Source organism: Microplitis demolitor, chromosome 4 (genome assembly GCF_026212275.2).
Source record: "Microplitis demolitor isolate Queensland-Clemson2020A chromosome 4, iyMicDemo2.1a, whole genome shotgun sequence".
NCBI classification, from domain to species: domain Eukaryota; kingdom Metazoa; phylum Arthropoda; class Insecta; order Hymenoptera; family Braconidae; genus Microplitis; species Microplitis demolitor.
In genome coordinates, this window is record NC_068548.1 from 16,104,795 (window position 1) to 16,121,375 (window position 16,581).

The 16,581-nt window shown below is 33.0% G+C and overlaps 2 protein-coding genes and 1 long non-coding RNA gene across 4 annotated transcripts; 1 reads left to right on the forward strand and 2 right to left on the reverse strand.

Moving 5' to 3' along the window:
- Nucleotides 1-88: 88 nt before the first annotated feature.
- On the reverse strand, nucleotides 89-2,715 carry LOC103571670 (uncharacterized). Of its 2 annotated transcripts, XM_008549912.2 has the most exons (3): nucleotides 2,039-2,404; nucleotides 462-657; nucleotides 89-224 (listed from the first exon to the last, which is right to left on the reverse strand). In XM_008549912.2, exons 1-3 carry the CDS (start codon nucleotides 2,093-2,095, stop codon nucleotides 106-108), a joined length of 372 nt encoding a protein of 123 aa, XP_008548134.1. In that variant the 5' UTR covers nucleotides 2,096-2,404; the 3' UTR covers nucleotides 89-105. The 2 variants fall into 2 exon arrangements, 1 of the variants encoding a protein (XP_008548134.1); XR_008403603.1 differs by lacking the exons at nucleotides 462-657; nucleotides 2,039-2,404 and adding an exon at nucleotides 2,570-2,715.
- Nucleotides 2,716-3,104: 389 nt separating this feature from the next.
- Nucleotides 3,105-6,417, reverse strand: LOC128667659 (uncharacterized). The gene is made up of 3 exons (XR_008403604.1): nucleotides 6,171-6,417; nucleotides 3,332-3,506; nucleotides 3,105-3,226 (listed from the first exon to the last, which is right to left on the reverse strand). It is a non-coding gene; the product is annotated as an uncharacterized LOC128667659 (long non-coding RNA).
- On the forward strand, nucleotides 3,864-16,145 carry LOC128667658 (tigger transposable element-derived protein 4-like). The gene is made up of 2 exons (XM_053738717.1): nucleotides 3,864-5,747; nucleotides 16,071-16,145. The coding sequence occupies exon 1, from the start codon at nucleotides 4,157-4,159 to the stop codon at nucleotides 4,808-4,810; it is 654 nt and encodes a 217-aa protein (XP_053594692.1). The 5' UTR covers nucleotides 3,864-4,156; the 3' UTR covers nucleotides 4,811-5,747; nucleotides 16,071-16,145.
- The last annotated feature ends 436 nt before the right edge of the window (nucleotides 16,146-16,581 follow it).

Sequence of the window (16,581 nt, forward strand, 5' to 3'; positions counted from 1 at the left end):
TTTAAATTTATACACTTTATAAATTATAAACTTTATAATTATACACTTTATATACACTTTATAATTTATACACTTTATAATTTATAAATTTATATATTTATAAATTTATAAATTTAAATTTATATTAATTCGAAGAACCATAATACCATCAAAAAAGCTCGTCCATGAGTAATTGCATTTTCTTGGTCCATTATTGATAAGGAAAATATTTTGCTGAAATTGTTCTAAAAAAATTTTTTCAATCGCATTGATTCAAACTGTATGATTATTTTAATAAACTTTTAACTATCACGTTGACATACCTTATCAAAAAATTCCCATAGAATCCACTCAACTGCGACAAAAACCGCATAGAAACCAATACAGTCTATAGGATTCTATACGGTATTTGTCGCCGTTGAGTGGATTCTATGGGTATTTTTGGATAGATTACATAAAATGAGATATCTTAATTAAGTTACCAATTAAAGTATAAGTTGATTGCCGAAATAGTCTAAAGTGACTCTTAAATTCAAAATCGGTATAAAGATAAACAGTATTTTCAACAAAGTTTTTTACACAGGTTCTTTTATGAGGAGGGTTCTGTACGTCTTCATCAGAAGATTCTGTATGACTCGATTCACTTTCATCTGATGAAGTGTCATTAATAATCCAGTCCTAGAGGATTATAGCGAAATAAAAAATTATCAACACCTAAAATTTATGAATAAGGTAAATGTCCTAATACCGGAACGACGAAGGATATATGACTGATTTTTATCGTTTTAAAAATATTCAAATAAATTATAAACCAAAATAATTTATTACATCATATAGAATAGACATTTACCAATGCAAAAATAATCAAATTAGTTCATTTTTCTTAAATTTAATATAAAAAAAAAATTTTTTTCTATGACACCCAAAAGACCCAATACCGAAACGCTAAAATAGCCTTGTCCCAATACGGGAATTCGGTTGTCCTAATACCGGAACAGTAAATAAAATAAGTTATTTTTTGCATTTATTCATGGTGAAAATATTAATAATTATTAAATAATATTAATGTAGAACTAGTATGAATGTAGCAGACATCAGAGAACTTTAAAATTATAAATAAATAAAATAAATAATTAAAAAAATAATATTTACAAAAAAAGCACTATTATTTTCAAAATTTTTTAAATTTGCATTTTTTTAAATTTTATATTATCAATTATTTACTCGATTTATTAATAATTTAAAATTTGTCTGATATCTGCTATGTCACACCCATAATGTAAAATGTATTTAAAATTTTAAAATGATTGAATATTCAATGAAAATAAATATTTTGAATTAAAGAATAGAAACAAAATAAATCATTTGAGGTTATACTAGAAAAATAATTAAAAAAAAAAACTAAAAACAAAAATTAATTTTTTATGATTTAAATTAAAGTTTACCTATACTTAATCTATTTTTTATAACAATCATACATACTGCATTAAATATTAGGGCTCCAGTAATAATTAATATTGTACTTGATTTAGCCAGTCAATAAAACTCACCGTTAATGTCTATAGATAACATTAATATGATTGGCTGTTCCGGTACTGGACACGGGTTCATTTTGGTGTACCAATAGACGAACAGTAAAATTAATATAATAATACTATTTTTTTCATATTTTTAATATGTTTTCTTGAATTCTATGTCATTCAAGATGCATATACAAAAAAAAAAATTATTGAAAAGTAATTCTATGCATTTTCTATAAGCTTAAGACCATTGACTGATTTCTTAGCAAAACCATTAAGAGACATGAAAAAGTCATGAATCCGAGACTAATGCTCTAATTAACATTTTTTTTTTCATATTTTAAATATTTTCTAAAATTTATTTTATATCTTATTTTTTAAGTGAAAGATTAAGGTTTCAAATAAAGAAAGTTTTATTTAGTTTCATCGCGTACGAGTTGAAATATAATATAATGATTATCAAATCGTTCCGGTAGTGGGTCTTGTTCCGGTATTGGGACATTTACCTTATACACTCAATAATTTATGAATATTCTTACTTTGATTATTTCATCTATACCATTCTCTACTAGATTATCAACGTCAAAATTTTTCATCCTTACATAATTAAGTTTTACCTTTTATAATCGATTATAAAATTTAACATTAACAAAAGTATCGATATTATTTTTGATGCATTTGAATAAAAAACTTAATAATTCAATAATTACAACATATTTTTAAACATGAAGAAATTAATTATTCGATTTATCTATCAGAATCATCTCATCATGAAAAAATGACGTCGATTAGCATAAATTCCTGAGTCGAAATTCAAGAACCGATTTAATCGTAACCGTTTCCAATCACTTTGATGTTTCACTTACCGCCTAAACTATTGAAAAATTATGTCAATTATGATAACAATATTTGAACTAAAAATATTTTTAATTTATTCTATTAATAAATCTCCCTAAAAGTAGTTTATTAAATAATATATTTTACTCCGAATATGAATTATGGAGTCAACCATGATATAATGATCTTAACGTTTTTTCATAAGTTATATTTTTATATTTAAATAAATATACCATTTCCTTAAATGCGATCACGCACGTAGGTTAGCGCAGTGGATAGCAGCAAGGACTTAGAATCGTATGGATCCGGGTTCGAGACCACCAAACTTCTGGGATTTTTTCATTAACATCACACGCACTCAGTCAATTTCAGTAAATATCCTCACCTATTAGATCCAAAAATATGCCTAGATTAAATTTTTTTTTACGATTTAAAATTAATTTTAAAAATAATTACTATCCGTAAAATTTTCGGGAACTCTATAAAATTTATTTGGAATTTATTATATCTTCAATTATAAAATAATTTTTCCTCGGGTTGTTATAAAATGAAAAAAAAAAAAAAAAAAAAAAAGACGTGTGGCACTCGGGGACTGCCGCGGTAAAGCTATTGCATAGCATTTTGTATCAACTTATGCAATTATAATTATTTATTTATTTTATTTATGCAGTATTTCTTTTTCTTTGATATTAATTCAAGTTACACTTTTTGAGCGTGGTGACCGATAAGAAAACAAATTTTTCTTTTATTAAATAAATAAAAAGTTAATATTGTTTAAAATATTTTTATTATTTTACAATACATGTGGGTTTTATTATCTTACAGTAGCTGTTGGTTATTCAAGAATATTTATCATTGAAACTTCATTACTGCACAATTTTCGTCTTTTTCTGTAAAAAAAATGATGAAATCGTTAAATTAAATAATATTGAAGCATATATTACGATTTGGTTTTAAATAAATAAATAAAAAATATTATTATTAAATCAAATTACATATCCATGTAAGATTTTTCTGCATTATGTTGACAAAATTTCCTTTGACGTTCAGTATTTGATTTTGGTACTGTTTTTATTATTTCTTCATTTTTCTTAAATCTTTCTGACGCTGATAATATGCCCTTTGACGTGCATTAGTTTTTTTCTTTTTAGCTCTTTACGCTTTTATTCTCTATAAAACGAAAATATCTAGGTATAAATAATAGGTATAAATAATTAGGTATAAATAGTGTAATGACACACCAAAACAAAATTATTCATTTATAAAAAAATAACAATATTAAGAAGTAATTATCGAATTTCGCGCGAATATCATATATACTTTCTTTGCGCGGCATTCATGTGCATTATCTATACACCAAAAACAAAGGTACTGAATAGTACACGTGCTTGGTTTGATGGTTTCTGTTATATACATAATGAAGAATGAATTTATATATATATATATATATATATATATATATATATATATATATATATACAGTAGAATTCACTTATAACGACGTCGCTTATAACGACTAACCGTTTTTAGCGTCGATATTATTTACTCAAGTTCGGTTCAATAGTTAAATACTGAGAAAATGTAACCGTTTAGTGCGACTCTGGTTTGAGCGACAAACCGTTTATAGCGACCATTTTTTACGATAATTCGTCCGTTTAAAACGACGCGCCGTGTTTTGTTTCAATTTAGGTAACAAATGACCAATACCTCGGCCCCCTCACTTTCCCCGCGCGCTTCACCGTTCAATTCTCCTTATTGGCGCGCGTAGATCACAGTTAGTGTTTGTCACCTGTTATGACAAGTTCATAAAGCGCCATAAAATGAGTTCTGTGAAGAGAAAGTGTTTTACAATTGAAGAAAAGAGTGCAATATTACACAGATTAGAAGCTGGTGAATCAAACGCGACCCTCGCAAAGGAATTTGGCGTATCTCATTCTACAATATCAACAATAAAGAAGAATAAATACAAGATCGAGCCGCTATTTAATGCCAATGTTTTGAAATGTAAACGTGTAAGAACTTCTACTCATGAGCAGTTGGATAAGGCATTGTTACAGTGGTTTAAGCTTCAGCGCGACCGGGGAATACCTCTTAATGGACCTCTGCTACAAGGCAAAGCAAATTTTTTTGCTAGACAGTTAGACATGCAAAATTTCATATGTTTCATGAGTTGGATAAACCGTTTTAAAGTAAGACACAACATCGTCAGTGGAAAGATTGTTGGCGAGTCTTTGTCAGTACAACAGAGTGATGTACACGATTGGTTAGAAAAAGTTTGGCCTACTCTACGTGCTCAATTTAGTGATGATGAAATTTTTAATGCAGATGAGACCGGGTTGTTTTATAAATTAACCCCAGACAAGACATTGAAATTTAAAGGTGAAAAATGTACAGAAGGAAAATTATCAAAGGAGCGAATAACAGTGATGGTGGCAGCCAACATGAGTGGCACAGCTAAAAAAAACTTCTCGTAATCGGGAAATCTCAACGTCCCAGATGTTTTAAGAATGTACGGCATTTGCCAGTGGATTATGAGAGCAATCGAAAAGCCTGGATGACTGGTGACATTTTTATCAAATAGGCACGCGCATGGGATCGTGAACTTACGAAAAAGAATAAGAAAATCCTGCTGTTAGTTGACAACTGTCCTGCACATCCCCATATTGCAGACTTGAAAAGCATAACCCTAGTATTTCTGCCTCCAAACACGACATCAGTGTTGCAACCCATGGATCAAGGGATCTTCGAGCTTTGAAAGCACATTTTCGTAAAAACCTTGTTTTAGAAATGATCCAGTTTCTAGATGGCGGATGCAGTAGTGTTGAGTGCCCGAAGATCACTGTTCTTGACGCTATTCTAATGATTCAAGATGCCTGGACTCAACTCAAGCAAGGAACAATTTTTAACTGTTACAAACATGCTGGTTTTGTCCGAAGCAATGAAGAATGTACCATAACTTCAGATGATTTTAACGAAGAAGACGACGTACCGCTGAGCATTTGGGCGAAGGCTATTGATAAGCATCAGTTACCCATAACAAACGAGGACTTTGAACAATGAGCGCGTGTCGATGATGCTGTCGCCACTTGTGAAGAGCCGTCTGATGGAAACATTGTGGATAATATCATCGCCGACGACGCGAATAGCAAAGATAGCGACGGTGATGATGACGAACCAGAGTTTTATCCAACCTTGAGTGTATCTGAAGCTCTGAAGGCTGCGGAAACGCTTAATGTATTTGTTCAGACTAACTTTGATGATGACCATATGAAAACAATGATGTCACGAATTCACAATGCAGTCCGAAGTTCTTACTACCGAACAAAAGTCTGTCAAAAACAAACCCAAGTAACAGATTTCCTACGTTAGTGACAGTATTACAGTACATTACGTACCTATGTTTGTAATTTGGTATGTACTACTTATTTGTGTTCATATAAGAATAATTAAAATAAACATATGTAACTGATTCCTACAACATGTTTTATTTACCTAAATAGGAAAATCAAACTTTCGCACTTATAATACATAATTACATAAATATGTAAATATCCGTTTTATACGTCATCCGGTTAGTACGACATAATATCGCCGGTCCCTTGAAGGTCGTTATATCCGGATTCTACTGTATATATATATACATATTGAGTATCTAAATTGAGAATTTAAACTATACGCGTGTGTGTGTTTGTGTGTATAAAAGAGGGCTACTTTTAATATCACTCATTTTAATATCAAAAATTTAGGTTATCTTTATAGCAGTATTATATTTTCAATTCAAAATTAATACTGCATTTGTGATAATAATAAAATGTATGTATATAGAGTACTCACTCATTTTCTTTCACTATTTTTTCGTGACTTTCTTCATTAATAATAAATGCACTTCGTTCATTAATATTCAAAACACTTTATACACAAATTTTTCAAGTACAGCTATTCACTGTTGTACATAAATACCTATACACCCATATATTTTCTCATAAACAGCTGCTTATGTATTCGTCCGATTTCGGAGCAGCTCGTCTTGATTCGTGCGAGTTTCGTAGAGTCGTACAATACGTCTAATCGCACGCACACAACGCCGTGTCGAAGACTGCCGAACTGAAATGACGTTAGACGATGCACGGCCTTCAAGCCACACCTCCGTGCCCGTCGGAGTGGGGAGCGTGAGGTTTTTTCGTTACGAAATTTCTGGATTCGGTCCCCGCGCTCAAGGCCCGCGATAGAAGCTATGCAATAGCTTAAAAAAAAAAAAAAAAAAAAGTAAAATATCTATGTGGGTTTTGAACCCACGCTTGCTAGGTACTTTTAAAGATCATTATTATTATTTTTATTTTTACTCAAGCCTGGTTTGATCGTAAAGCAGTCAAAAGTGGACAAAACTCCACTAGTTACGATGAAACCAGGCGTTCTATCGTATAGATACTAGTGCAGTAGAGATCCGTTTTCATCGTCAAATATGGGTCTGGAGTGTAAGGTAAATGTCCCAATATCGGAACGGCGAAGGGTATACGAATGATTTTTATCGTTTTAAAAATATTCAAATAAATTATTAATCAAAATAATTTATTACATCATATAGAATAGACATTTATATATTCAAAAATAATCAAATTAGTTCATTTTTCTTAAATTTAATATAAAAAAAAAATGTTTTCTATGACACCCAAAAGACCCAATACCGAAACGCTAAAATAGCCTTGTCCCAATACGGGAATTCGGTTGTCCTAATACCGGAACAGTAAATAAAATAAGTTATTTTTTGCATTTATTCATGGTGAAAATATTAATAATTATTAAATAATATTAATGTAGAACGAGTATGAATGTAGCAGACATCAGAGAACTTTAAAATTATAAATAAATAAAATAAATAATTAAAAAAATAATATTTACAAAAAAAGCACTATTAATTTCAAAATTTTTTAAATTTGCATTTTTTAAAATTTTATATTATCAATTATTTACTCGATTTATTAATAATTTAAAATTTGTCTGATATCTGCTATGTCACACCCATAATGTAAAATGTATTTAAAATTTTAAAATGATTGAATATTCAATGAAAATAAATATTTTGAACTAAAGAATAGAAACAAAATAAATCATTTGAGGTTATACTAGAAAAATAATTTAAAAAATAAAAACTAAAAACAAAAATTTATTTTTTATGATTTAAATTAGAGTTTATCTATTGGCAGGGAGCCTAGTATATAGTGGGGACAACTGAAATTTGATTACTCTAGCGCATCGTCATACAATTAAGTACTATAAATTCTTTTAAATTTGTTATAATTATATATTAATTAATTAAATTTATATACGGATAATTGAAAGAGTGAGTCAAAATATTTGTTGCGGACATATACAGAGGGTATTAAAAATTAATGACTGTCCATTAGTGGGCGACTGATTAAACGTTGAAATCAGGTGAACGGACATTTTCAGACTGGCCACATAGAGAGAGTCGACTGTACTTCAATTTTATTAAAAAACTCAAATTAATATTCTACTATTTTTTCAACTTTTGTTATTATAGCTGTCATGTATTATTTGTTTAAATTTTACCGGTTAACCTTATTCTATTCTAAAATAATAGTATTTGATATTTATTAAAATTTTTTATATTTACTTTCTTTATCGAAATATATTTAATTTAATTTTCTGTGATAAAAATACAATTGCACTTTTTTATTTATATCATATTATATCAATTTTTATATTTTGATTTTATAACGAATTTTTATCTTTTACACTGATATATTATATATCTCTTACAAGTATCGAGCATGATTTTTTGTAACCATCAGATGTCGTTTTCGTCGCGCTCCTTATCAATACTTCATGTATTTATTATAACAATCATACATACAGCATTAAATATTAGGGCTCCAGTAATAATTAATATTGCACTTGATTTAGCCAGTCAATAAAACTCACCGTTAATGTCTATCGATAACATTAATAACATAAATATGATTGGCTGTTCCGGTACTGGGCACGGGTTCATTTTGGTGTACCAATAGACGAACAGTAAAATTAATATAATAATACTATTTTTTTCATATTTTTAATATATTTTCGTGAATTTTATGTCATTCAATAGGCATATATAAAAAAAAAATTATTGAAAAGTAATTCTATGCATTTTCTATAAGCTTAAGACCACCCGTCCGGCATCAATATCAAAAAGATGACATAATTTTATCGTTTTGATAACTTTATGTTGAGATCATTTAAAAGAAATCTGAAAGTTAGCAAAATGGTAACTATTTATGGATGTCTCTAGAACATAAAAAAAAATAACTTTCTTATGAGACTATTATAACCTCTACTTTCGTCGGCTAATGTCATTGTAACCTATAAGTACCAATGATTATAAACATTATTTATTGATTCTGCTCTAAAGTAATTACATATGATTAGTTATTATAGATACAATAGCAAAATGTCGAAAAGAAAAAATTTTTTAAATTTGTGTAAAGATCAAAAAATTAAACGAATACGATGTTTTTTAAATAAATTACGTAATTTTGAAAATTCATCTAGTGATGAAATTGAAACAGTAGAAAATAATTCATGCTTTGTGAGTAATAATATATCTTGTGATGAATTGGATGATGTTGATAATGAAAGAAATATTAATACAGACAATAATATTGATGGCGAAAAACTTAATGAAAATGAAATAAGTAATTACAGATCTGACAGTGAAACTAGTGGCAATTCTGACTCACGTATATTATCGACCTGTAATCAATTAAGAAAGGATGTTTTAGTAGCTATCAATGAAACAAGTTTATCATCGAAACTAGCTCAGTGGGTAACTAATTTCAATACATGACGTGAAGCAGCGAGTAAACTCCTAAAAATATTAAAAACATCGAATCAAGAAGAAATCAGTAATCTATCTCTCGATTCTCGGATCTTACTCGGTACGCCGGAAACACTGATAGTAACTCGCGAAGTTCCTCCTGGTCAATATTTTTATTACGGGTTAAAAAATGCCTTGACTGATCAATTGAGAATTATTGATTATAATACTCTACCGGACTTGATTGTCATTAATATTAATATCGATGGGCTGCCGATTCCTAAAAGTTAGACGAGTCAACTGTTACGTTTTGGCTCTAATTAAATTTAAATAAAATTTTTTTGGAAATTTTTTTTTTAAGTCTCGAATTATTTATTCGCCACGGTGGGCGAATAAGCGGTTCGACACTTCTTAGAATTATAATTAAATAATAAATTAATAAATCGTTACTTTGTTGGCGATATTATTTTATTCATTACCAACAATGTAACGGAAATCTCTTGCGATAAGAGAGTCGCCGTGGCTCGCGGATAGTCTAAACAGATGACGACGCATGAGACCCGGGCCACGACGATTCTCTCATAGGAAACCTGAGATGCAACGTTAGCACTTTTGATAATGTATAATACCAAGGAGAGACAGAATCAAGGCAGTCGATCACAAGATCTAGAAGAGCTAAGAACTCTACATAAAACTGCTGGCTTGATCCTGTCACTCGGACTTTAAGGCAAAAATATATATCCGTACTTTACCAAATACGCACTCCTTATTTTAAACTTTGGGCGCTGCTACCGGCAGCCTAATACTCTCATCTGTTTTGGGCGCTGATACCGGCAGCCTAAGTACTTCCCTTCCGCATCCCAAAAATTCATGCCGAGAAGCCGAAGGTCAGGCAAAAAGGCCCAGTTCCGCCGGATCATTCGAACGATCCACGAGGATCTCGGTCGTTCAGTTCACCAACGTTCCCGCCTAGAGATCGTTGCCGGTGAAGTCCTCCTCGATCCGGTAACGTTGGTCATTCCAAACCCGGTTAATAAGTTACCAAGTTCTGGTATCGCGTCGAGTGAAGTTCGTGACCCGTCGGGTTCTGGTGGTATTATTCAGCAGCTGGAGTCACTCGCCCTTAAGGAGGAACCGGGCCCTCCAGGCTCGTCTTGCCCAGAGGAAGCATCAAGGGAGAACACAGTCTTCTGGACTGGTATCAGTGAGGGTTGGCAGTTGATTCCAGTGGACGTTCCATCCGTCCGTCCGCCTAGTGGGAGCATCCCTTTCCACGACCCTCGTTACGGGTATTATTCTGAGGCCTATTTCAAGGCCACCGGCAAGGACGAGTACGCACCGGTGGAGGAGAAGAAACTACGCAAAAAAGGGATTATTTGGGCCGACTTATGGGGCCCATAATCTCCACCAAGTCATCAAAACATTTTCGCATAAAATAAAGAAAGGTCAACAGCTGACGCACCTGGGGTCTATTGACACCCTAACGACGTCAACCTGGTCAATTTAAAATTATTCTGTCTAATTAATAGATAAGCCAGAATGTAACACAACTTTATCCCATTCTTGCGAAAATTCATCCCAAAGTTTCTCAGACATTTGTAATTGGGATATATCATGGATATGAAAAACCCAAAAGTGATGACATTATGATCTCCGTAAACTGATATCTGTATGATTTTCTAAAAATTAAATGTTATCTTTCTGACGTCTAACCGATGAGCTCTTAAAGATATCCTTAGATGGCGCGTAAGAGGCTTTTTTAATATCTTTCTGTTATCTTCGGGATAACGATTTCGGATGTTAGATCAGAAAAATGTTATCTTTAACAGCTCTGTATGTCATCTTTCTGCCGGACGGGCATTGACTGATTTCTTAGCAAAACCATTAAGAGACATGAAAAAGTCATGAATCCGAGACTATTGCTCTAATTAACATTTTTTTTTTTTTTTTCATATTTTGGATATATTTTAAAATCTATTTTCTATCTCATTTTTTAACTAAAAGATTATGGTTTCAAATAAAGAAAGTTTTATTTAGTTTCATCGCGTACGAGTCAAAATATAATATAATGATTATCAAATCGTTCCGGTATTGGGTCTTGCTCCGGTATTAGAACATTTACCTTATAGAAAAAAATACGATCCAAACAATCTTAAGATTTCGATTCGGGGTCATAATTCCAAAAATTCGCTGCCTGTCAAAATTGTCGAATAAAGTAATAGATGGATGGAAAATTGTTCAGCATTGCCAGTATCAAGTACATAGATGTCTTTTTGTTTGCAATGTTTATTCTTTCATAATATAAAATTCCATGAATTTTAAAAATATATCTCATAAGATTTAGTTACAACAATTCTAAAAAAATTTGACGAAACCTAAATTCAATCTAACGAACAAACGTTGAAGTAAAAAATGCCCGACTGAGCGCGATTTTGAAAACACTCTATTTAAAATAATAATCAAAGATGAAGATAAAGCTAGAAATAAAAACGAAAAAGAGTGGCAGATTTTAATTTGAAATGTTGCAGGTCTAAAGAAGGTAGAGGAAATGAGAGAATGGATTGAAAGAAGGGAAGTGGTGGTTCTGCAGGAAACGGTCACAGAAGACAAAGAAGAAAGGGCGAGGAGGTGGTTGAGTGACAAATACACATGGCATTTCAAAAGCGCCACCAAAGATAAGAAGGCGAAGAAAGGCAGGGCAAGTGGTGGGCAGGTGGTGGGCATAAAAAAAGAGGCTAAGGAGTGGGAAGTAAAAGAATGGGAGTACGAGATGAAAGCAGAACTAAAAAAAGAAGGCAGAGGCCTGACATTGATAACAGTATATAACAACGTAGGCATGAAAAAGTTGGAGGGACCACTAAGAAAGATCCTGGGAGATGGCATATATAAAGGAGAAGATACGGTGATAGTCGGGGATATGAACGCAAGAACTGGAGAGGAACCTGAATTTGAAGATGATGAAGCGGGACAAGTCGGTCTACAAAAGAGGAAGTCTCAGGATAAAGTGATAAACTGGGAAAGAAGAAGGTTGCTAAGAATATGTGAAGAGCTGGGGCTGAGCATATTGAATGGAAGAGTAGAGAGGGATCGTAAAGGGGCAATAACCTTTGTGGGAGGAGGCGCAGAGGATAGCAGTACGGTGATTGACCTGGTCATGCGAATGGGAGAGAAAAAAGGGTATGAGATATCCATGCTGGAAGTGGTTGCCAGGACTGACTCGGACCACCTCCCGATTATTCTAACACTAAAGGAAGAAGAGGGGTGAGGCAAGGGCGAATGAATCGAAAAAAGAGCCTGAAAAGATGGAAGCAGGTGAAGTGGAAGGTGAGAGCTACAAGCTTAGGTAGAAGGCAGAAAAAACGGAGGAATATCAGGAGGTATAGAGGAAAGAGTGGAATGAGAGGATGAGAGGAGGGGAAAAGAGAAGATGGGATGAACTGGTCGAGACCACGAAAATTGCAGCAAGAGTGTGTGAAATGGAGTACAGAAGTGGCAAAGAAAGAAGAAAAGGGAAACCGTGGATCAATGGTGAGTGCAGAGAACTGAGAAAGAAAGTTTTCAAAAAACTTAAGAAGCATTTAAAAGAGAAGAGCGTGACAAGCAAAAAGAAGTTGATAGAAAGCAGAAAAGAATATAAGAGTAGGTGCAGGGAAAGAGCAGAAGAATGGGTGGAGGAAAAAAGATTAAAAATTAACAAAAGCCGCAGCATGGCGGAATGGTGGGACGCAGTGAATGTATTCAGAGGTAAGGCAGGGGTGCAAGTAAGTAAAGAAATAGGGGAAGAACAATGGATAGGGCATTTTCAGAAGACGCTGGGTAGGGAGAAGGAGGAAGATGGGCTAACAAGTGACAGCGAAGACCTGAATCTGGAGCAAGGGTCAGCTTTAAATAAGACGGGGGAGGAGGACAGAGATGAAGCGATCCAGGGGGAGGAAGAAGACACTATGGAAGAGGTCATTACAGGGGCAGAGTTACATGCGGCAATAAAAAGAATGAAAAACAGGAAAGCTCCGGGTCAAGACGGGATAGGGGTAGAGTTTTACAAAGCACTACCGGAGGAAGGGAAGGAGGTGATGCTGGAGGCACTAAATGAATGTTGGAGGGAAGGAGAGATACCGGAGGGGTGGAAAGAGGCGTACATAGCGCCAATATTTAAGGCAGGAGACCCAGATAGACCGGAAAACCACAGAGGGATATCATTACTGGATGTTGGGTATAAAATCATGGCAAACATAATGACGGCGAGGCTGGAAAAGTGGAGTGAGGAAAACGGAGTCATACAGGAAAGCCAGGCAGGGTTCAGAAAAGGCAGAGGAACGAGGGACCAGGTCTTTGTACTGAACGCATTAATTAACAACGGGATCAAAAGAAGGAAGCGGGCTGTCCTGTGTTTTGTGGACTTTGAGACGGCGTTCGATAGCGTTCCCAGAAAAAATTTATGCAAAAAGTTAAGAAAGGCAGGGGTTAGGGGTAGAATGCTGAGAATGATAAAAACTATCTACAAAAAAACGTACAACAGAGTAAGAGTGAGAGGAAAGACAACAAGGCAGTTTGGTTCAGGAAAAGGAGTGAAGCAGGGGTGCCCACTCAGCCCCCTGTTGTTCAACATTTATATAGACGATTTGGATGATGAATACATGAGAAGAAAACTGGGTGGAGCAACCATGGGAAAAATAAAGATGCATGTAGGGAAGTACTAGATGACGTGGCGGTGGTGGCAGAGGACTAGGCATCCATGAAGAAAATGATAAAAGTGTTGCTGGAGTATGCGAGAAAAAACGGTGTGAAAGTAAACATGAAGAAAACAAAAATCATGAGGATAGGAAGAAGAAGCAGAAAAGAAAAAAGAGCAGCAAGACTTTTGATGGAGCGGAGATCGAGGAAATTAAAGAATTTAAGTATCTAGGATGCTGGATGACGAGTGCGAGTAACTGGACCAAACACAAAAGGTTTCTAGCTGGGAAAGCGCAGAAGGCGCTGAATGCGACATGGGGACTAATAAGAAGGGCCGGGAGGGACACGCTAAAGGACAGAATATACCTGTACAACACAATGGTGAAGTCAGGGGCGCTTTATGGGGTGGAAATATGGGGGTGGAAAGGCAGCAGAGAAATAGCAGCAGTGTATAATAGGTATTGCAAAGCAGCGATGGGGCTGGCAAAAAATACGCCCGAGTATATTTGGAGAAAGGAAGCAGGAGTGGACAGTCTGCGGTTCACTGTCAGGCCAAGAGCGTGCAGGTACCTGAGAGATATCTTGAAGAAGAAGGAGAACAGATGGGTGAAGTTATGTCTAAAAGAAGAGTGCAGAGGAATTTTGAATAAAGAACCATCGCCTTGGGGTAAGGAGCTACTGAAAGGTCTGACAGAAATAAGGTGTGAGGACGTGATAGAAGAAATATGGAAGAAGGCAGCAATAGAAGAGATCGAAAAGAGATTGGATGAAGGCTTGGAATACTACAAGGCAGCTATAGAAAAAAGCGAGGATGTAAAAATAATTGATTGGACATATAATAGCAGATACAAATTTCTAAAAACATGTCTAGGGGAGGAACCATACTGGAGGGACAGAAAAATACAGTCTTGGATAAAGGAAACGTGGTGCAGACTAAGGTGTGATAACATAGGAAGGGCAGGAAAAAAAGGTTATCGAGACTGGTTGTGTAGAGTATGTGGAAATGAAGAGGAGAATCTTGAACACATATTTAAATGCAGAGAAACTATGATGAAAGTTAAAGAAGAGGTGAAAAAGTTCATTGAAGAATGGAGAGGTAATAGAGTGGAGGTGGACTTCGAATATATGTTGACGCAGACACTCAGAGGCGAGCCAATTTATGAGATATGCTCGTACATTAAAAAATTTGAGCAGCTAGTTAACAGCGAGGGTGGTGGCATAACTGAGGGTTAAAAATTGGCGGTGAAGAGCAGCGGTGGTAAAAGAGACGCAGGAGAGTTCGTAGGCAGCCGGGAAACGAGTGCAGTAAAAAAAAAAAAAAAAAAAAAAAAAAGTGTAAATAATGTAGTACAGAAAGGGAAACATCTTTTTAAAATGCAGATAATATATAAAAAAAATGTAAAGAGTTATAATTGTAACTGTACATTGTAATAAAGTTTTATTATTAAAATAATAATCTATTATAAAATAATTTGATACATGATATTTTAATATATTTAGATTCACAAATAATTATTTATCAATAATGATTTTTTTAGTTGACATTTTTTTTATAAAAATTTAAAAAAACGGATTAACTAATTAAAATGACCGACTAATAGTACTGAGCGAATATAGGGGCTTTTACCGTAATTAGAAAATGAAATAAAATTATGTCATGCCAAAAAAAGATAGATTCATGGATATTATGTTCTTTTGTTTTATTTGAAAAAAAAAAAAAAAACAATCGATAATCGATAAAATTCATTAAAAATAAATTTAAGAAAATATCGTTTTTATCATCAAAATCATAATAATATATAGCTAAAAACCTTCTTTAAAACACGCAGAATTTTGCGGTGTCAATTTGATATCAAAATATTCAGTAGTTTTTACGTGATGCGCGTTAGCGCGTTCAAAAAAAAGACCTGTCATTATATAGATATAGATATATGAGACATTCCATCTCAATTCAATGACATTGCGACGGTGACCTTTTTAGATTTTTTTGATATTTTAAAATGTTTTCATTCATCTAGGAAGAAGTCTTGAGATAAATTTTTAGCTCTTTATCTCCATTTACGTTTTTCAAAAATATTTTTATGAATGAAAATTTAACCGTAAAATATTTTAATTATCAGCTCGAATTTTATTGGTTAAATTTTAATTTATGTCATTAGTTTTAATTGCTTTTAAAATTCAAAAGTTAAATTTTCAAAAATTTTTTAAATTTTAATTATTAATCTACAAAATATTATTTTTAGAGATTTAAAAGATGGAGTGGATTTTAAGAGTATTAATTATAGGATACATTATTACATTATCAAGTAATGTACAAGGACAGAGAGTAGCACCAGATATAGGTGTTCCACCTCAACATTATCAGCAATAAGTAAAAAATTTATTTTTATTCAAATGATTTTGAAATTAGCCGACGTCTAATTATTTTTTGATTTTTTCAAAAACGAATTATAAAAAAACATATTTTTAAATTGCATCTGTAGCATTTCATTTTCTACATGTGCATATTTTTAATTTATTTGATGAAAGAACAAACCGAAAATTGTTGTCTGCTAACTTCAGGATTATTTTTTCAAAATAATATTCATAAATGATTTTTTTATTTATAAACTTTTCTTTATAAATCAGCAGGTTCCTCAACAACAAATGCATCAGCAGCAAGTACACCAGCAACAGCAACAGGTTTGTATTATTAGGTTTCATATAAATCTGGCTATTGCATTTGTCATGGTGGATTTTATCATCATCTATCAT